Source organism: Ascaphus truei, chromosome 6 (genome assembly GCF_040206685.1).
Source record: "Ascaphus truei isolate aAscTru1 chromosome 6, aAscTru1.hap1, whole genome shotgun sequence".
NCBI lineage: Eukaryota > Metazoa > Chordata > Amphibia > Anura > Ascaphidae > Ascaphus > Ascaphus truei.
This window is the reverse complement of record NC_134488.1, coordinates 107,359,006-107,381,096: the sequence shown is the minus strand read 5'-3', so window position 1 is coordinate 107,381,096 and position 22,091 is coordinate 107,359,006. Positions and strand designations below refer to the sequence as shown.

The following is a 22,091-nucleotide window of genomic DNA, read 5'->3' as shown; positions in this document are numbered from 1 at the left end:
CCAGAATACATATAAAATATACCCCCACCTCCCCAATAAAATGCAAGCTTACCTTGGTGATGGTGTCGGGGGGGGGGCAGTGGCTGCAGAGAGGAGGGGAGGACAGTGGCTGCAGGGGGGGGTGGTTGCTGCAGAGTGGGGGGATAGTAGATGTGGGGGGACTGCGGCGGGTCAGAGCAGTTGCTGCCATGCTTGGCTCTCCCCCGCTGCAGGCTTCTCTCTCCCTGTCTGTCCCACGCCGAGGTGTCTGAAGCTGCCCCGCACCAGGCCTCCCTCTCACGCCGGCGCACGCCGGCGCGCACCGGAACCCGAGCTGACTTCCGGCGCTGACATCAGAGGACACGGTACGGGTCAGACACCTTGGCGTGGGACAGACAGGGAGAGAAAAGCATGCAGTGGGAGAGAGCCGAGAATGGCGGCAACTGCTCTGACCGGCCGCCGGCCTCCCCCGCATCCACCCAGCGTTCAGAGAGATAATACCGGACACACATGTCGGTCCTCTCATTGTGCCTCTCAAGGCAGCCATTTAGTGAACCCTGGGAAGCAGGATTTTTGCTGATCGATCACAGGAAAACTAATCGATCAGCAGCTTAGGTAATTAGTTTTCAATAAAAAAGGTCAAAGGCTGCATAAATTAAAACAAAAAAAAATATATATATTTTTTTGTTTTAAGTGCCACGCGGACTGCCTCCAAGTCCTTCAACAAGAGTCAGAGCAGAGCAGCAGTAAGAGAAAAAGTGACAAGAAAGAGCAGAGAAAGCCAGAAAGAAATTAAAATGAGAACAAAAAACATGGCAGCAACTATTTGTAGCAATAAGGGAATTGGTCGTTTTGCCTTATGAGCATTGGTTAAAATAGTGGGGTTATCCTTTAATGCAGGAGAGCACAGCCCTGTTAAACAGGTAAACAAATCTCTTGGACCCAATTAAAAAGTTACATTACAAAAAAAGAGAATAGGAGAGAAATTTGTTTTAAAAACTGACCCCACTTTTTCACTATTAAAAAAACAAAAACAAAACTAAAGAAGGATAAATAAAAAAGTAGTGGTACTCTCTACCACGGAAAACAATCATATTACAGTCACTAATGTTGAGCGTCCCAGCCATTTAGTTCATAGCTCAGCACTCGGTGCAAATGAATGTAGATACACACTTATTCCAATCAAGAATGACATCTTCTAGCCCCAAGGTCACAGCACAAAGCTGTATGGTCCATGTCTGTGGTCAGACACAGAGGCCTCATTTAATCTGTCACACACATCTCGGTTGCAGGATCAACGTATTTTCCACGAAGGAGAATCATTCAACGTCTCCCATGAAGAATGAGAGATGCTTTGCCGCGGACCCTGGGGTTAATGAGGCCAACGTGGCTGCAAACCAAAAAAAAAAAAAAAAAAAAACGGAAAAACTAAAATCAGATAAATAAAAATGAACACGAGCACAAGTTTGCTTATTCATGATCAAGGAAGGAACCGACTGGAATGTCAGGTTCCAGGAAGAAAGGCACCCTGTGGATTTGAAGAGTAGTGATGTTGTCCATAGCTGTAAGGCAGGAGGGGAACGCGTATCGTTACATGGCGCGTCGCAGTTGGAAGACGAGACTCTGCCTCAGGTGAATGTCTTAATCTGTGAACAAGAGGAAAACAGTTAGGACTCAGTGTGGGTTTCAGACATCCTTCTAATGTCGCTCTTCCTTGTTTCCTTGTGGAGGGCAGAGGTACAGTGCTGTAGGTGGGTGCTGCCTGAGGATGAAGTTCACGCACAAAATGTGCATTATTTTCCCCCGTGTAAAACTTGGTGCAAGTGAAAAAGCTTTGCGAAAAATGCAGCCAGCATCAAAAGTCAATGTGCATGGGCATGTGGCTCTTTATATACTACCATACGGTCACAAAAATGTCATGAAAAAGCAAATTATTTTTGCAAAGCAAATTTGAAGTTGTTCACACATCTCTAGTGGCGACAGGACTGAGTGAGGAGAACGTTTTAATAATAGGAACATTAGGCAGAATTTACCCATTTTTGAGAAATCTTGATTCGGCATAACTTCCATTAGCTCTGGATTCTTTTGTAGGCAGTTTTACTTTTGAAAGCATCTACATGCGAGTTCTTTAGAAATGTAGTCTGCATACGAGCTTCCAACACCTCACAAAACAAGGAGGAGACAGTGTAAGCTTTGGTATCTCATGTGTAGGAAGGGCCGGCTTGATGGCAGAGCCGTCGGTGCCACTGCACCGAGCCTTATAGTTACAGAAACCCTACGCTCTTCCCCACAACAATGAAACGGATTGCTGGGAGAGAGTGCGGTTCCTCTGTAAGTGTTACCTTCTCTGATGCGGCATGTCCTCCTGCAGCGTCGTGTTGTCATGGCGACAGGACAACAAGATGGCACGTGGCGCCATGACGCTGCATCGTTGGAGGAGGAGATAAGAGGCCCCGCCAAAACCCTACTGCACCGAGCAACGCAAAAATCCTAGCCAGCCCTGATACCATCTGCACAGTACCCCGATGCTGGTCCATTAAAACTTTGTTGACATGACAAAAATGGTGTTGATGTTTGACCGGATGCTGCCTCCTGTACGATAACTTTAATTGACCTTGAAGTATGAATATGCCACAGGAAAAATAATGAGTTTGATTCCGTTATTCCCCAGCAGAAATTCAGCGTGCAGCTTCATGCTAAACGGCTTTCTGATAACAATGGTTATATAAAAATGAAATGATGCGGTATAAATACTTTGTCCCAAGCTTCACCACTTACCCTGCTTAAAAGCTGGAGGCGGATTTGTAGTTTTCACCATCTCGCTCTGTTGAAGGGCCTCTACTATCCACGAGAGGGCATTACTGCAGTAATCCAGCTAGAAGCACAAATGAGTTACCGTGATTCTAGATGCAGGCACCAACGTGCGGTGTGTGTGGCAAAGGCCTTTAGGTGTGGCAAGTGTGGAAAAGCAACAATCCCACCTCTATTTGTATTGCAGCTTTTGATCTGGTGGTCACTACACAGGAGTTTATTAACCAAGCTATTTTTAGCCCCTGCTTTCCGATATACTTACCCTTGTTCACCGAGGGGATTTAAATGGCCTTCCTATAGGAAGCAGCAAAAAATAACGTTGTGGCTTGCTATTGGCCTGTGTGACATGCAACATTTGACGGGTGTATTGTTTCCTCTGGAGAGTACAGAGACATGGGGAACTACACCAAGGGGGCCAAGGAGCTTCGACTGAGCCACTTGTGCTGAAGCAAGGATATCCTGAAAACCTAACCTGTTGGTAAGACCTTGAGGACTGAAGTTGGCCACCCCTGATTTAGATAGAGGCCACACAAACACTGCTATTTATTAGCATTGGGTGATCAGTCCTCCATTCTCGTACATTTGTCGAGTGACCCAGGGTTCAGATCGTTCCTCTTATCCCACAACACAAATAAACTGGCCCTTGTACCTGGTGTTCCAGTGACTTTAGCCTGCGGTCATGTTCCTTGATCTCGTTCAAGTTCTTCAAAGCTATGTCAACCCTACAGAGGCCAGAAGAAGTGACCGTTATCTGACCTGGTAACCACTGGCGAGAGGCAGGCGCTCATAGTTCAGACGTAAGCAATTTAACCATAAGACCAATGGAGTTAGAATGGGAACATTAGCTGGTAAGGTATTAAATGGTTTTTTAAAGCGTTTGCTAAAACATCTCCAAGATCCTACAGTCAGAATCAAAAATGTGTAATAAATATACATGAATAATTATGGTTAGTGGAAGAAACAATTGCACAGAGTCACTATCAGACTATAACAATTTTGATAAGGATTTCTTAGTGTAAAACAACCCCATGTAACATGTGCAAAACTATGTAACACTATTTTCCCTGGTCACATAGTGCTGGGGTAACTAAAGCATACGCTAAGTCCCGCCCCTTTCTGTCTGGAGACTGTGACATCAGACATGGGTATAAATACAGAGGAAGGAGCTTCTGGAGATCAGATCCCTGGAGGAGACACGGAGGCGGGATCCCAGTGTATATAGTACGTAAATGTGTATGTAACAAGATAGGATAGGATCCCCCTTTTATTGTTTGATAGTTAGGGAAAGTGTTCCGTTTACATAGAGGCCCTAAGAATGGTTTATTGCTACTCTCAGAGTTCATATAGCAGCAGCCTTACACCCTGAGGGGGCTCCACAGTGCACAGCCCCAAGGGATAGTTGGACAAGCCCCATCGGAGGGTCCACAGCTGGCCCCACAAGGTGGCATGCAGTGCCCACGAGAGGGACACTGATCAGTGAAACAGAAAGCAGCACAAGGCCCAACAGGGGCCATAAAGGGATTAAGCACTACCCAGGCCACCCAGTTGAGGGGTTCGGTAGGTAACTAAGGGGATCAAGCTTCAGCGCCATCCTAGCAGGCCGAGATAGGGACAGCCAGGGAAGACAAGATTCAGATAGTGACTGAGAGAATGTTAATGTCAATACCAAGATCCCTGTGTAAGGCAATGTAATAAAGATACTGCTGAATGAATAACGTTCCTGGTGCCCTTCATTGCTATGGCCCAGCCGCACCAATCCCGCACCCTGACAAAGTAATACCGTCTAAGTTAGCCAATATAAAGAGTCCTTCGATGTAATCTCCCCAGGAGCCAGGCAGGGAGAGTTACATGTATGTTAGCACCAAAACAGGTTGTGAAAACACTATCATAGTAGAAAATAGTGTCGGCCATTTAACAAAATGTCTGATTACAACTACAGTAGAATTCCCAAGTCCTTACTTTTGTGAGGTGCGGCGGAGGCGCTCTGTGTCACTGTCCCTTTGCTGCTTGGCAATGTTTACCATGTAGTTCTCCTTCTGCACAGCCTCCCAGGTTAGCATTCTGCCGTCCAGGGGCTCCTTTAGCGCCAACACTACGGACACAATACAAGGTCGAATGACCAGTCCCTTCTTGGGTGCTCCATTTATGAAATAATGAGCCAGAACAAGGACACGTGCTGCTCTTACAGTATATTGCCTTGTAGACACTGTGCTGTGAGCAAGTCTGCCCCCAAATACTCGGCATTGTGCAAGCAACAACAGCTGAAATGCTTTGCCGCACTGTTCGCAAAACTGGCGTCTCCGCACGGATACTCACTGAAATGTCGGATCTTCTGCGACTCCACCTTGCGGATCTTACGTTTGATAAACGTGTGGATGTGGCTGACTATGATGAACGGAGGCGCCAGGGCTGGACGATTGTGGTACTCCACAATCAGGTTGTAGCGCTGAAATTTCCAATATATATCACTGTTGCCTTGGACCTTGGAGAAGGTGTAACTGATCAGACGAAAGACAAGGGGGGGGGGGGGGTGTCAATGAGCGAGACACACAACAAAATCTCCTGGATTTATGTAGACTACATCAGGAGTGGGCAACTCCAGTCCTAAAGAGCCACCAGCAGGTCTTCAGCATATCCCTACTTTCACACAGGTGTCTCAAACAGTAGCGGAACCACCTGTGCTGAAGCAGGGATATCCTGAAAACCTGACCCCATAGTGGCCCTTGAGGACTGGAGTTGCCCAACCCCTGCTCTACATGGATGAATATCAGAGCAATACAATTTATTTTCAGGCAAACATAGCAAGATAAAAGTAACATATTGGCAACAAAAAAAAAAACCACTATCGAGGTTTAGAAAAACATAATAAACTTGGGGATTCGAGCAGCGACATGAACCTCCCGTTCCTTTTACTGGAGTTAAACCGCACTATTTTCAGCTCTGGGGATCCCTTTGTTCCCAAGAACGTGACTGGTGAAGTTACCAGAGAGTTACTTCCTGGGTTTTAAAGGGGATTTAAAATGGCTGCGTCATAGGAAACCGCAATCAACGACATTGCAGCTTCCTATTGACCGGCAAGAACCGCAAGATTTAATGGCAGATTTAAGTGAGTAACTCCACAGGTCAGTATTTTGGGAAGCAGAGGGGTTCTCCGAACAATAGCATTGCTCAGCCCTGGAGGACCCCGCAGAGTCCCACCCGGTCAAAAAAAATGAGTAGGGGGAATTGCTGCGTTAAGTAGTGGCGTACAATAATATAGCAAAAAATAAAAATGGGCAAAGGGGTCATCAGTGGCCATAATTCATCCTATGCAAGCTGTATGGGAGTGTAAGAAAAGAGCAGAAAAAGGGGATTACACTCAGGAAAGAAGGTCTGTTGGTAGCACAAAGGTCAGGTTATAAAACTCAACATGAAATAAATGTAAAACATTTACCACTGAGAAAAATATATATTAAATGATGAGACATAGGAGTGTCAGTGACGGGTTGCAACCTTGATTTAAATGTTCAGGAATAAATCAGTCAACCCAATCAGTGCTAGTGATAACCACTTAGGGAGATTTAGCTTCCCAGATAAAAATCGCTGAAATGCTGGTTCAGTAGGGCTCTGATTGCAAACGCTTTGTTTTGCTGTATTGAGTCTAGGCACTGAAATGGAATAGCCACTATACGTGGGCAACGCTCATTTACCTGAATGGCCATCACTGATTGATAATGCTCATAACACTCAATGAATAAACTGACCGTTAAGAGTTTGCTGCCCATCGGCATTTAAATAAGAATTGGCCTATTTTTGAAGAGTGTGATCTCACGCAGGACATTAAGGCCAGATGTGGTATACAAGTCAACAAGATGTCACAGTAAGCAATAAATAGGAGTGAGCTAAGTGGCATGTTTGTCCTTCTACTTTCCCTCTATGCCCCTTATCCCCATTCTCTCCCCGGCAGAAAAGAGAATCTCCAGGCACTCTACAGTAACGTGTTGAATTTCTGAGATGTATTAGTTACATAATATCAGGAAACCAGTGCTTTTGGCCCAGCCAGGCCTGATGAAGGCATGTGTGGGCCATTACATTGGTTTCCTGACCTTAGTATTCGCTACACTACTTTGGAGTGCCTGGAGATTCTCTTTCCTGCATGGACACAGCACCCGGAGCACCCAGTCACTTTTACATTTGCAACATTCAAGCTATAGTGTGCCCAACCCCTCTCCCTTCCCACCAGCAGGCACCTGAACATAGCGATCAGCAGGTTCAGAAGGAGGATATTGGCAACCAGCAGGAACACTACAAGCAGGAGAATGACAAGCCAGTTGGCATAGGTGTTAGTGCAGGGCTCTGCTTCCTCCAACATAATGGCAATAGGGTCGTCCGTGCAATTGAAAGTAGAAATCTTTGTAGCTAGAGATGAAAGGAATAGGAACATGGTCATCATTTATTAGGTTCAAAATACAAATGGACATTTATGAAACTTCACCTTACACCTCAAAACATTATCATCAAGTGAAGGCCTGTATTATGTGGGATCACAACCATAACCCAATTGTGGCAGGAGGTAGGTCAAAATCTAGGTCTTCTAAATTGACGTATTATACAGTACATAGGAATTCGGATATAAATGTATTAACCAATCTTTTTTTTTTTAACAGTATGCACAGTGAGCCACTGATAGGACATCCCTGCTTCAGCGCAGGTGGTTCAGCCAACCTGACCTGTTGGGGGAGGGGGGGTCTTGAGGACTCTATTTGAGAGTTGACCTTTCAGTGCGGAGGACCGGAAGCACACTTCTGTCGTACGCCAAAAAGGGAGAGACCACCACAGGGAGAGAACAGGATTCCCCAAGATTACGCAGAGTGTGTTCAAGACCAGCATTTTATCCAGTAGGACATGACTCATCCCGCCTCAAAATAATCCCACGAAAACAAATCTCATGATACATTAAGAGCTAGAACGATGGTTGCCTCCTTGATGGGAATATTATGAAAGTGACCCACGCATAGCACAGAGAATACAATATTGGCATCGAGATTGGATTTTCCCCCCCACTTACCATCAATCTCATCCAGTGGGATCTGACCAAAGATCTGTAGGTAGGGCCTGTAGAAAACGCGGCGCAGTATCCAGGAGAGGCGCATGTCATTGGGATGAAGTAGACCCTCAGTAGCCACCCCATACGCAATGAGCCAGACGCCCAGGAAAAAGAGGAAGAAAAAGACATCCTTCATCTGCCAACGGAGAATGGTCATCAGTGAAGCCCAGTGACTTGTCTTGTAATTGTGATCAATGAGAGATGTTTGGTACGGAATATGTTGGAAACCGTGGTCTGGTTGGAACACTAATTCTAATGCTATTTATATATTCCTTAAAAATCAGGGGTTCTCAACTCAAGTCCACCCCCCCCCCCAAATCAGGTCAGGTTTAAGGATGTCCCTGATTCAGCAGAGGTGGCCCGAGGTCAAAGACAGCCACTGAGCCACCTGTGCTGAAGCAGGGATATCCTGGAAACCTGACCTGTTTGGGGATCTCGAGGACTGGAGTGGAGAACCCCTGACTTAAGTTATTATGGTCGATAACCGCTCCCTCACATCATCACTAGATTTTTAAAGAGAAGCTCCGGAAAAGGCAGTTTGATCATGCTCTTTGAAGTCTGCATGGAAAACAGCTCTGTGCTGCTACATGGAGGTGGAACAAGTGTGTGTGGAACAATAAACAGCAGAAGATTTCCATGTGAACAATTTACTGAAGGATTTGAGCCCTTTTAAATAATAAAAAAAAAAATCAAACCGCTAAAATAAAAATAAGGTAAATAATGGCAGTCTGTTTTAAAGAGTGTTACTTGGAGGTCACATTCAAGATTTTTGGGGATTACTACACTCTTAAAATTCAAACTGAGCACTATATTTGGACTTGGTCGCTCACCATTTTCCTGACAATAATGATTTTGGGTCCCAGCTGTTTGTTGACGGCAAATATGTGAATCAATCTGAGTGTGAAGACCATGAAGTCAAAACAGAGGATGGTCCGGCCGGCCTCGAATGAGCCTTTAAACATCCTGTAGGAAGACATACACTGTTAACTGGACCTGCTCCCGCCTCCCCAACGCAACACACATATATGCATCTTTTCTGTTCAACTCGGTGCTGTGAAGCAACACCTCCGTGTCGGGCACACTCCAATCATTTGAAAGGAGGTTAGAGATTTCCTGATGTGGATTCACATCACATTTAATAGGTGCCTACAGTACCGTATGTCTTCATCAAATGACAGTGTAACCAACCAACTATATGTGCTCTGCATTAATGGTCTTCACAGGTTAATCAGTGTTAGACATGACCTGTGCTAAAGGCTATTTTAACATGATGAATCATATTTATTAAGTGGCACTAACAAAATCCAGCGCAGAAAGATTGTTTATGGCCCAGACAAGTATGTATGTCCGACAGTGTACTTTACTAATACAATACAGCGAATTATAATAATATAATATGTGCAACAAAGTCAGACAATAGGAAAGGAAATCCCTGCCCGGAGAGCTTACAATCTAAGTGGTTACTAGAAACATGTTAATACTGTTGTAGGAACTGCCCATCTTATTTGTATGTTATGAAAAATGAATTTGCTGCTTTACTCCGGGAACACTGAATTGAAGCCAATATAATAGTTATGTTGATCTGTTTGACCAATGATGGCTTCATAATTACTTTGAAAACAAAGCAAAAAGAATCCTAATCTGTGGTTTTAAAGACTGAAAGACACCAAAAGATTAAAAAAAAATGTGAAACCCCTTGTTTATCATGAGAAAGTTAAAAGTATTTAAAAAAAAAAAAGTGTCGATCAGCTACATTTAAACAAGCCTTAGTTCACAGTCGTCCTTTGAGAGACTGCCCCTTCAAGCCCTTTGCTGTTAGGCAGCAGCGCCTCAAATATCCTCCTCTCACAAGCCCATATGTATCAAGACAACAGTACTGACATTCTTTGTTTGATATATCTGATGTGGTTATTTGCCAAAGAAAAATACCATTGAAATCAATAGAATTAAGTTTTGATACATGCCCATGTGTCTTGATACCTCTACCCCAGTGTGAACAAACTCCTACCCTCCGACATATGTAGTACCTGCAGATTAGCCCTATGATGAAAAGCATCAAGGCTGTGATGTCAACATGGTTCCACGAGTCTTGTAGGTACTGCTTGACCTTCTGTGCCACAGGCATAGATCCCACAAAGAAGCCTTGCCGAATCTCTTCACACACCATGGTGAAAACCCAAAAATAAAGGATGAACTCTGAGTTTGATGGACCATCTGGGGGAGCTGGCTTGAAGTCCATGAGCAGCACATAGGAGAAGAGGAAGAGGAAGGTGAAATACATCACTACGTTGCCCAGGAAGGCTGTGACTGGGGCGCTCCAGAACTGTTTCCAACGACGCAACCAATATGGTCGTTGCTTCTCCTTAGTGACATCAGCCTCAGGTACATCCCGAGAGTCTGAATTCCTCAAAGCTGGTTCTTTCTCCTTCTCTGTGTTCTCCGACATATTTTCACTGGGAAGGAACACACACACAAAAAAAAATTTTGTTGCCATTCTGCTGAAAAGAGTATATTTTTTCCCCTATAAAACCGCTTCCCTATGCTTTGCCAGGTCATGCTTACCCATCCATTATTTCAGCCACGGTGGTCTTTATGTCGATGTCAAGGCTGTCCATTTCCTGACGTTGAGGGTTTTCTGCTCCATAATCATTGTCAATTGACCTGGAGGGAGAAAAATGAAGGACAGCGAGCGACTGTCAGAAGCAAAGGAGAGTCTGATTCCTTTTATTACCCCATCTCCTTTATCGCTGGCTTTATTTAGCATGTTGCTTAACATTCTTACAAATGTAACTGCCATACAGAACAATGGGATTGCTTTGCTGATAACAATGACACTCCACTGTCACATGCACTGTGCCACTCACTTGAATTGAATGAGGTCTGTGTAAATCAGTGGCGGGCAGAAGAAGGTCAGCACCATCTTCCACACGGGTGTGCTTTGTGTCATCTGTCCCCACCAGTTCTCCGTCAACATGGACTGTGAAAAACACACAACTGTACTTTAAGTAAAAGAGTGGCCTGGACAGAGGAAGCCGCTCGAAAGGAAGACAGGAGCAGGTTAATGTGATGGTAATTACATTGCCGTGCTGTTGCAAGGCTGCAAAACACAGAAAGGGAGAGTTTTAGGTCTAGCGTTGCCCGTACCTGAACCCCATCCTGTGCAAAGAAGTTACGTGCATCGGCCTCATAAGCAAGTTGCAGGCATGTGGCCCCTCCCCAGACATTGGAGCGACGCACCAGAAGCTTGAAAGCGCGGTTCTCACTGTTCCTGTAGCACTCATTAAACACTCCTGGAAGAGCAAACAGCATTTCAGCAATCTGACTTTAGTACGCTTGAGTCACGTTTTGTAGGTGAGGGAGGAGTTATTGGCGCTCTATTAAACGATCATTGATGATCCAGGGTTTTTACAGGTCACTCATTTAACCTTAGTATGGCATTTATGGATCAGCAGCTACGTCAATGCCTTACTGCTGGCCTCATGATTGTATGGGTCACTCCATAGCAGGGGTGGTCAACTCCAGTCCTCAAGTGACAGGGCCACCAACAGGTCAGGTTGAGGATATCCCTGCTTCAGCACAGGTGGCTCAGCCACTGATTGAGCCATCTGTGCTGAAGCAGGGATATCCTCAAAACCTGACCCGATGGTTGCCCTTGAGCACTGGAGTTGGTCACCCCTGCTCTTTAGGAAACATAAATCTGTTATTTATTCCAAAAGCTACAGGCTTTCACTGTAAGTAAATGGCTTTTGTTCTGGTGTCCCACCCGAGCAACAATTAAAACAAATTGTTTGATGCACACCAATAAAAGAATGAGGGGTCTATTTATTTAAGTCTCCCGGTGTGAAACTGGGACCAACCCGTGCAAAAAGCAGCACCATATTCAAAGAAAAGGAGTCCCGTTGGAAGCAGTTTGAGTTTTCCCTTTGGTAAATCTGGAGCAATTCTTTGGCACTGGATTTGTCCCAGTTTTGCAGCCGGGGGACTCCAGTAAATAAACCTGTAATTGTGAGTTCTGGTGCTCTGCACAGTCACTGGTCAGTCACATGCATCCCAGCTCCAGTGTAGAACCAACATTCCGGGCCCGAGGAGCTTTCAGCAAAGGGATCAGCATGACAAAGACGACCATGCAGCAAACTGGGAAGGGTTGAATTTCATGAGTGGGCAGTCAAATCACTATGAGACATACATTGGGGATACATTGGGGAATACAGCATTTCTGAAACTGAAAAAAAAAAAAAAACTAATTAGAAAAAGTGTAGATCTATTTTTATTATTGTAGAATTTATTAGAAATACTGAATCGGTGTCTCTGACTTTAGGTATTAAATCATTAAGGAGATGAGAAAGTAAGGAGGCTAGGATTGAGAGGAGTGACAAACCTATAGCAAGCTGCTCAAACCTCGCAGCCAGATCTCGCATAGCTACAGATTCTTCAGCCTCAGACTCCAATCGGGACAGCTCCTTTAGGATCTTGGAGGCAGCCAGAGCGGAGCTTACAGCCTCTGAGCCCTGCAGCAAAGCAAGACAAGATACACATGTAGCAGGGAATGCACCCCATTTGTAACACCTACATGCACCTATATGCTATTCGAGATAAGTTTGCCTCTGTAAGGGACCCAGTAAATAATAAGTACCCGTCAACTATACCAAAAATCGTATTCCTAGAGCACACTTTAAATGTACAATTGCCCTGAACATGGCTGTTTTAGCAGATTGCCCCTTGATTGGCAGGGGATCACCATTCACTCCTCAACTAAGATAACATCTGAGATTACAACCATGTCTATACTTTCATGAGCTCCGTTTGCTCCTGGTTACTTATCTCTCTCTACATGTGTCGATTAACTTTGATTTTCTATGCAGTCACTGATCTCTTAGTATCCTTCCCCCATCTTCAGGATGTTTTGTCCATTTATGTTATTGCCATGCTGTCCTTCATTTCTGACTAAACAACAATATTCGCCAACTAACCCATTAACTGACATTTCCACGTGTTTTATCTCAAATCTACAGGCTGGGACTGTGGCTTTTGAAGCTGATATGTTGGTGGTTTTAAAGTATCTGTCATGTATTTAATCAACATAACTTATGTGGCAAAGGCAGAAAGTGTAAGGTATGCAACATACTGTACAGTGCCTCCTGAGCAACAGCTTACATTTCGAGGGCATACTTCAAAATCAAAATGACAATGTGTATCCCAAAAAGAGACATGTTTGCAGAGTGAAGGTTCCAGGCTGGTACGGCGCTCACCATCTCCCAGAAGTAAGTAGCCATCTCATTGCGGTTCTGCAGTATAGCCCATATGAAGAGGTCGATCCATGGAGTGGTTGATTTCATCCTTTCATATTTCTCTTCCATAGTGTTCAGTTGCTGGAACTTAGTCTGGGGTTGGGACAGGAGGATAGAAAGAAGTAATTTTGAATCGAAGTAGCGACAAGCTCTGATGTGTTAAAAGGAAAGTAATTGTGGTTTGTTCGGATGGTAATGTGTTTCACACTTATTGTGACACATTCACGAACGTGCACCAAATACATGCGTGCTGTAGTGTATGGCAGTGGAGCTCAACTCCAGTCCTGAAGCCCCCCTGACAGTTCAGGTTGAGAATATCCCAGCTTCAGCACAGGTGGCTCAATCAGAGGCTCTAACTCTGAGCCACCTGTGCTGAAGCAGGGAAATCCTGAACGGTCAGGGGTGCTTGAGGTTTGGCCCCATTGATATATGTGATCAATTCATAGTCTAAACACAGAATACTTCCTTGTTTCATACTTTTGCAATTCCTTTAGATGGGCACTGTCGAATGACAAACATATAGGAGCAGTGACAATAGGTATAGAAAATAAATGTATGTGGATATAGAAACATTAAGCTTACATAGCTTTAGATTGACCAGGGGTGGGCAACTCCAGACCTCAAGTGCCACCAGCAGGTCAGGTTTTAAGGATATCCCTGTTTCAGCACAGGTGGCTCAATCAGAATGACTGAGCTTCCGATTGAGCCACCTGTGCTGAAGCAGAGATATCCCTAATACCTGGCATGTTGGTAGCCCATGGCACTGGTAGCCCTTGGCCACCCGAGATACAGTCATCTTTACCACACTTTGAAAAGTTGGCAAAAAAATACTACGTTTGTTTTTATATTATTGCAGTTCCCTCCACAAATATGTATTGATTTTATGTCAGCCCCTTCCCACCACTGCTTACACTTGTGTTCCTCCTGCTGCCGCTGGAGGTCTTGAAGTTCCCCAAGATGTGGCTGTAGAATGGAGTGCAGACGTCACCCATTAGCTCTCGTAGAACCTTGGAGACCTCGTAGAGCTTGAAGTCTTTCCCCTTGCCAATTGTGTCCACCGGTATGTATTCTTGGTGCTGGTGCTGAACCTTGCTGGACTCTCTGCGCTCTTCATGCTTTCTCTGTAGCAGCTGGCAGAGAATGGTGTTGTCCAGCACGGAGCTGTACAGCTCCTCCAGCTGCCCATACGTCAAGTAATCCACAATGTTCAAGCCATTGTCCACAAATAGCTTCACAAAACTGGGCTTGTCATTCACCAGGGCATCTGTCATTGTATCCTCAAGGTCAGTGGCCTAAGCGGACAGAGAATACAGAGGGGGCTATTAATGAACCTGAGATAGTGCTGATCAGGGCAATATTGCACAGAAACTGGCTTTGACTTCAGTGAAACTTTCGGGTTTGATATTGCCCGATGGGCATTATTGCAGTCAAATGAATAACCTCCAAAGCGAAGTGCAAGAGATAGAGAATTGAGACAAATGAGGATATGGAAACGGAGATGGAAGTGTCAAATTTTGTATTTAGGGAGAACGGGCAAAATAAATTAAAATGGAGGTAGTTGAGGGTTTAAGCCAATGACTAAAAAGGTAACAGGACAGAGAACCTGTACAGGGATTTAAAGGCGATATTAAAAATGCTTTGAAGCTGCTTGACTGGGCTGGAGAAAAGATCAGCTCCATTTAAAACGAATAGGACTAGAATCTTCTCTAGTGCATGGAAGTGACCTCAGAGTATATGGAGCAAGGGTCAGAAACAAGAAAAGTGGGAGAGAGAAATGAGAAGGCACAAATAATGTGAAAAAACAGGGATTGAAGAAAAAAGAAATATAGAGTAGTTAACAGTGGTTTGGGGGGGAAAGATTGGGGGGGGAGACATTAAAAAAAAAAGAGAAACAAATTAATTAAACAGCATAAAATAAAACAAACGGCCTTTAATTAAAGTTTAGTTTGAGCCTCCCACATATCGCTATATTTATCGGTATTTGCATTCCTAGGTACATTTGTTCCGGCACATTTGGTGAGGTCGGTGTAAAAGAACAAGAATAGAACAGGCTGAGGTTTTTGGTAAAGGATTTTAATGTCATCAACTTCTCTGTGACTTGGCCCTTCCGTACCAAGTCTGAGAGTGATGTGCTGCTGAATACCTATATTGAAGTACAAAATCGTATGTCTTTATTTATATAGCGCCATTAATGTACATACTGTAGCACTTCACAGCAGTAATACTCGTGACAATCATATAAATAACAAATAATATAAACACATGAAGGGGAGAAGTGCTTCAGACATAACAGTAACATTTTGGAAATGGAGTCCCTGCTCCAAAGAGCTTACAATCTAATTGGTTGGTAGGAAGGACATATAGAGCCAGTAGGAAGGCATTCTAGTAAGTACGTCTGCAAGGGACCAAGGTTTATGTATACGGTGTAAAACTATCACTCAGAGCTACGCATATGCTTCCTTAAGCAGGTGTGTTTTGAGTTGGGTCTTAAAGGTTGATAGAGAGGGTGCTTGTCGGATGTTGAGAGGAATAGCATTCCAGAGGTGTGGGGCAGTCAGTGTGAAGGGTTTAAGGTGGGAGAGGGATTTAGATACAAATGGGGTAGAGAGAAGACATCCTTGAGTAGAACGCAAGAGTCGGGATGGTGTATAGCAAGAAATTAGGGCTGAGATGTAAAGAGGGGCAGAGGAGAATTGAGTGCAAGACGCGAGATTTGATAGGAAGCCAGGAGTGGGATTTCAGCAGGGGAGACGCCGAGACAGATTTAGGAAAGAGTAGAGTGATTCTGGCAGCAGCATTTAGGATAGATTGTAGGGGAGACAGGTAGGCCGGACAGAATGAGGTTACAGTAGTTGTGACGTGAGAGAAGGAGGGCCTGTGTCAGTTTTTGCAGTCGAGCAACAGAGGAAAGGGCGTATCTTTGTAATACTGTGGAGGACAAAAAAATGACATGTTTCAGCTACCTTTTGGATGTGAGAGAGGAGTCTAGCGTGACCCCCTAGGCAGCGTGCTTGGGCTACTGGGTGAATGACAGTACTTCCAACAGTAATATGGAAGGAGGTAGTAGGGCCAGGTTTGGGAGGAAGTATGAGGAGCTCTGTTTTTGCCATGTTAAGTTTAAGTCGGCGAAGGGCCATCCAGGATGCTATAGCAGAGAGACATTCATAACCTTTAGTCTGTACAGCAGGTGAAAGGTCAGGGGCAGAAAAGTACATTTGTGTATAAGCATAGAGGTGATAATTAAACCCAAGAGATGTGATTAGGTCACCTAGACAGTGTGTAAAGAGAAAAGAGAAGAGGTTCTAGGACAAAGCCCTGATGTACCAGAGAGATCGACGGAGGTGTTAGCCAAAGGGACAGTGAAAGTATGATGGGAGGGGTAAGAGGAGATCCAGGATAAAGCTTTGTTATGAATACCAAGAGTATGGAGAATGTGAAGGGGAAGAGGGTGGTCCACAGTATCAAATGCTGCAGAGAAATCAAGTAATATGAGCAGAGTGTAATGACCTCTGTCTTTGGTATCATGGAGGTCATTTGTTATTTTAGTGAGGGCTGTTTCAGTGAAGTGAGCAGTGCGGAAGTCAGATTGTAGAGGGTCTAGGAGAGAGTAGGTGTTGAGAAAATGGAGCAAGAAAGAAAATACAAGATGTTCAAGGAGTTTAGAGGCAAAGGGTAGGAGAGAGACAGGTCGATAGTTGGAAAGACCGGTATGGTCAAGTTTGCTGTTTTTGAGTAATGGTATAACTGTTGCATGTTTGAAGGAGAAGGGAAAGGTACCAGAGTAGAGGGAGAAGTTAAAAATGAGTGTGAGTGTAGGGATTATAGTAGGAGCAAGAGGTTTTAGTAGATGGGAAGGAATGGGATCAAGAGGACAGGTGGTAGAGTGAGAAGAGGAGAGCAGCAACGATACATCCTCCTCTGACAGCAGAAAGAGTCAAGGAATGCAGGAGGAGAGTTAGGAAGAGGTGTAGAATGTGAGGATGATACAGAGGGGTTGGCCTGACTTATGGATTCCACCTTTTACTTGAAATAGTCGGCAAAGTCCTGAGGTGAGATGGAGGAAGAAGAACAGGCAGCAGAGGGTGGTCTGAATAGAGAGTCAAAGACAGAGGAGTAGGCATGGATTCGACTTGTGCATGTTTATTAGTGATGAAAAGTAGGTTTGTTTAGCCTGAGAGAGGGCAGAGTTGAAACACGATAGCATAAATTTGTAGTGAAGGAAGTCTGCGAGAGTCATTTATACATGCTTGTGACACAATGTAGCCAAACAGGAAACGTCACAGAACAGTTTGTCGTAGGCAGACCATCATGCAGCCACTCACTGGGTAAGTGGGGTGTGGAATAATTGGTCAGTCTATTAAAAAGCCAATCATTCGTGTATGATAATTGCAGCTTTGGGATAGTTACTGCATCCTCCGCTAGTTCTGAGTAAACAATTAGTCACCAATAAAGAGGACTAATTTCAGGCGTAAATATCTTAATATATATTGTAAAATATGAAAGAATTGTTACAAACGAGAGAAGGTCCCAAACGTAAGTGATTGACCATCAACTGGGCTGCCAAGCCGTGTCCCGCAAGTTGGAAACAACGGAACATTTTGCACTTAATAAAAGGAACTTTTTGGTGGATGGCATTATGTTTATTTTAACGCACAATTATTTCACTTTTAATTCGGATTATTATATCCAGAAATGTGGCACCGCCATGGGCACGAGGTTTGCTCCTACTTATGCCAATCTATTCATGGACAGTTGGGAGGAGGAGTTCATTTGGAACAACTGCCCACTAGGGGCAAATCTCGTTCTCTGGCGGCGCTACATTGACGATGTGTTCTTTGTCTGGTCAGGCAGCCAAACTTCACTCGATGTTTTTTGCACCTACCTAAATCACAATCAACATAATTTAAAATTCACCTGTAATTCTAGTTTGGAGCACATTGATTTCCTGGATCTTCACATTTATATTAGAGATAATAAAATACACACCAAGACATTTTTCAAGCCAGTACAGGCCAACAATTATGTGCGCGCAGACAGCCAACACAACCCACAATGGCTGCGGAACATTCCGAAGGGTCAGCTGGTGCGTCTTAAACGCAACTGCACTGATGATGAAACTTTTAAGACACAGGCTAAAGATTTAAAAGACAAATTCATTATGAGAAAATATCCAGAGGATCTCATTGATAGGGCTTTTGACCAAGTTAACAACCTACCAAGGGACATTTTACTTAAATACAAAAACAAAGAAAAGAATATGGTGGAGAGAAGCACTAAACAAATTGCATTTATAACACAGTACAATGAGATGGCCCCTAAAATCAAACAGATTCTGAATAAATATTGGCCTATTTTACTCAAAGACGAAGTGTTGGTGGATATTCTTCCTAAAAAACCCAATATAATATTCACCAAGGCCAATAATTTAAAATCTAAATTAGCTCCCAGCTGTCCCATTAAACAGCATAAACAGAAACAACTAGGGAGTCTAAAGGGTTTCTTTACTTGTGCCAAGTGTGTGGCCTGTTCCTTTGGCATAAATGCTAGACAGTTTACATCTACAGTTACCTCTAAGAGCTACCCAATTAAAACATTTATTAACTGCCATTCAACATTTGTCATTTATTTGCTGCAATGCCCTTGTGGCTTGCAATATGTTGGCAGAACTGGGAGGACTTTTCAGAGACGTATCTATGAGCATGTCTACAATATAAAAAAGGGACTGGTCACACACAGTGTCTCACACCATTTTCTTTTATATCACAACAAGAACCCCATAGGTTTACGGTGTCAAGCCATTGAGGAGGTTCAGGCTAACCCACGAGGTGGGAGTAGATTAAATCATGCCAGTATGCGTGAAGCATACTGGATTTATGAACTGAAAACACTCACCAAAGGGGTTAAATATAGATTTTGAATTGAAGGCCTTTTTATAAATTTATTTTTTGTTCTTGCAAGCTTCTTTCATTATTTATATTTTTAGTCCTTTTTAGTAACTTTTATATGTTTTTAATGTTTTATAGGTTTGTGATTTTTTATGTATATATGTATGTTAGCCAGGCTTTGTAGTTAGCTACCCCCATTCTGGTAATTATGTGGTTAAGTATCAACATGTTCAATTGTTTAATTAATTGACCAATAAGAAACATGGACTATGGGTATTTAAACCACCCAGACTCAGGGGCAGTGACATCCCTTGAGAAAGTGCGCGCATGCGCATGAAACGCGTTGGGAAGAATTTATTTTAGAGTTGGAGTTGTGGTTCCCGGTAGCAGCAGCAGCAGCATCCAGGTTGTGTTTGTGGGGGACGAGAATTATAGGAGGACAGCACTTCAGCAGAAGGAGGAAGGAGCGTGACGTCACGTCCGGTTGGTGGCACAGCTCCTGCGGCCCGTGCGGCTCCACACTGCATCCCCGTCACGTGGGACGCCAGTAAGAGGACTCCGGTCGCCATCTTCAGACTGCAGAAGACTGTGTCTTCACCCTCACCGCTTACAAACGTTTCAAACCGTGTGAGTAGGGCAACGATTTTACCCCCCACCCCAGGATTGATGTCTGCATACCATGGAACCCTGCAATTAGTTGTTAATAAATAGCTTTTCATTATTTTATAGTCTGGCTTGTGTTAATGTTAGTTTGTCTAGTGTGTCATGTTTGTACTGTGTTGTTAATGTTATATGTTTCATGGTTTTATATCTGCATTGACTGATATACTGCACCATAACTTATTTTCTTTTTATTTTCACATATTTCACCATCCCTTGGAGAGTTTCCATAATCCGTTTGATCACCCACTGACCATCTAAGGACATTCAGTTGGACTATCACCTATTGGTTTGGACTTTATTTTTTATATATTATTGTCACGTCTGGCGCCGGCATTTCTTTTTTCTTTGTGTCCTCTCACTGATTGTACTGTCAGTTTTTGTTTGGCTGCCACTATTGTAACTTCATTTGTTTTTAAGTGTGTCCTAATACAGGTATTGTTATTTTTAGCGCTCTTTTGCACCGTCTTTCTTTTGCTAACGAGAGAAGGTGTTACTCAGCTGAGTGCTTTCCCTATATTGCACACAAAATGAATGCGGCTTAGTCGTAGCAAACGTTTCAAAGGTTAAAGTAGCAATAGTACTTTGTCACATGCTTTAAATATAAAAGAAAAAAATAGTTACAATGTATAAGTCTACATTTTTACCCAAGCTGGCAAATCGTTTGGTGCTCCTGGTATAAATCTGTCAAAATCCTGATGGTTAGACACCCAATGTATTCTTATATTACTAAGGTAACATTATCTATTGTTACAGTTTGCAGCTCAAACGGGGAAGAGTTGCAACAAATTATCCCAAACAGGAATGTCCCATTCAAGTCAGTAAGCGCCTATGTGTCAGTCCTACATTGTGTCATCTCAAACGCCTCTTTTTGTTAATCCCCCTTTGCGGTCTTTCTAAATGTAATGCGGTCACCTCACCCGCCAGAGGATCTCGCCATGAAATAGCTCCGTCTTGGCTATGTCCACGCGGTTCCATGCCACCGCCAGCTTAAGCTCATCCAAGTACTCTACGGCATCGCTCGATTGTTTCTTGCAAGCTATAAAACAGAATTGGAAGATGAATGTGGTACCTTTGGTACAAAAGGTACATCAGTATCTGTTCCAGTTGAAGGATTTTCCTATTACCATTTTATGAAGCATTAAGTTTACAGATAAATATTTAATTCAAATATTTCACCAGGGCAGATGTGTTAAGATATAAAATTTGTTTTCAAGTATATAATAGGCGACACAGAAATACGAGTGTTTAAAGCTGCAGTTCAAGCTGACGGTTTTTTTAAAATGCATTTTTTTCCCCATTCAACATGTGCATCAATACAATCTGCACACTGACAAGTGATTAGCTAAGTTGCCGATCAATTTGTTCTCCTGTAATCGATCGCCGAATCGGGGGTTATTTAATTCACCGTTAGGGCTGCACAAGAGTACGCAGGATGCAAAGTTCTGTGTGGAAGATCATGTGACCAGGCAGTTACTAGATACAATTGGTGCACTGCCAGAGAGGGGACAGGGCTCAATAGTCAGAGCCTGTCTCAGAAGGGGAAGGGGACGTGACTTTATAAATGGTTTCTATAGAAACAAAAATGCTTCCTACATTAAAATGGTCTTTCATTTTATTTATTCTTTTTAAATGCTACAAGTATTCAAACAGTACAGAACGGATTTATTAAAAACAAAATTCACATGTAGGATATTGCTTGAACTGCAGCTTTAATGGCAAAAAGGTTATGCAGAATATGTTCAATCTGTGTTGAGTTGATTCTTTTTTAGCTAAAAAGGTCCACAGAGTAATAGATAGATATCAGGGCTCGACAACATTTCTATGGGTTATAGAGCCTTCTACATGAGGCAGGAGGCAGACTGACAATGTATTGTACTGTATTGTATATCTATTTGTATAGCGTCATTAATATACATAGCGCTTCACAGTAGTAATACACGTAGTAAACATATAAATAACAAATAATAAATAAATATAAATAACAGGTCATAGGAATAAGTGCACCAATGCATAAGAGATCATTACCTTTCACCAGAGATTTTAAGATCACAGTCTCAAAGTCCTCTGTTCCATCAGCATCTGAATACACTGTAACCAGATCCCGATTCATCACAATTTTCTCAACCTCGAAAAATAAAAAAGGAAACTAGTCTTTAGAAAGCAGATATTTCTTCTAAGTGATGTTATCTCCCCCATACCCCAAGTATTGGAGGTTCCCCATATGATTTTTGCTTGGATGGAACGCACTCCAATAACAGGCCATTATCTCGATAGATGTTGGGTGTAGGCTCATTCAGACCATCTTAACTCACTTCCACAAATTGCAAAAGTATACAAACAATAATTCTCTGCCAGCTGGTTGGCCTTTTTTGCCTAGTT

The 22,091-nt window shown here is 43.3% G+C and overlaps 1 protein-coding gene across 1 annotated transcript in view; it reads right to left on the bottom strand.

Annotated features, from left to right (window-relative positions):
- Positions 1-223: 223 nt before the first annotated feature.
- The window catches only part of TRPM4 (transient receptor potential cation channel subfamily M member 4), a 54,487-nt gene continuing 32,619 nt past the window's right edge, over positions 224-22,091 (bottom strand). Inside the window, exons 9-25 of the mRNA XM_075605646.1 lie at positions 21,738-21,837; positions 20,630-20,748; positions 14,076-14,456; positions 13,126-13,257; positions 12,255-12,384; positions 11,021-11,166; positions 10,741-10,853; positions 10,439-10,537; positions 9,904-10,329; positions 8,707-8,839; positions 7,838-8,012; positions 7,020-7,188; positions 5,107-5,288; positions 4,750-4,882; positions 3,440-3,512; positions 2,758-2,854; positions 224-1,625 (exon numbers count right to left, since the gene is read on the bottom strand). Of these exons, the coding sequence (XP_075461761.1) occupies positions 1,621-1,625; positions 2,758-2,854; positions 3,440-3,512; positions 4,750-4,882; positions 5,107-5,288; positions 7,020-7,188; positions 7,838-8,012; positions 8,707-8,839; positions 9,904-10,329; positions 10,439-10,537; positions 10,741-10,853; positions 11,021-11,166; positions 12,255-12,384; positions 13,126-13,257; positions 14,076-14,456; positions 20,630-20,748; positions 21,738-21,837 (2,613 nt within the window). The 3' untranslated portion in view covers positions 224-1,620. The remainder of the gene's footprint in view (positions 1,626-2,757; positions 2,855-3,439; positions 3,513-4,749; positions 4,883-5,106; positions 5,289-7,019; positions 7,189-7,837; positions 8,013-8,706; positions 8,840-9,903; positions 10,330-10,438; positions 10,538-10,740; positions 10,854-11,020; positions 11,167-12,254; positions 12,385-13,125; positions 13,258-14,075; positions 14,457-20,629; positions 20,749-21,737; positions 21,838-22,091) is intronic.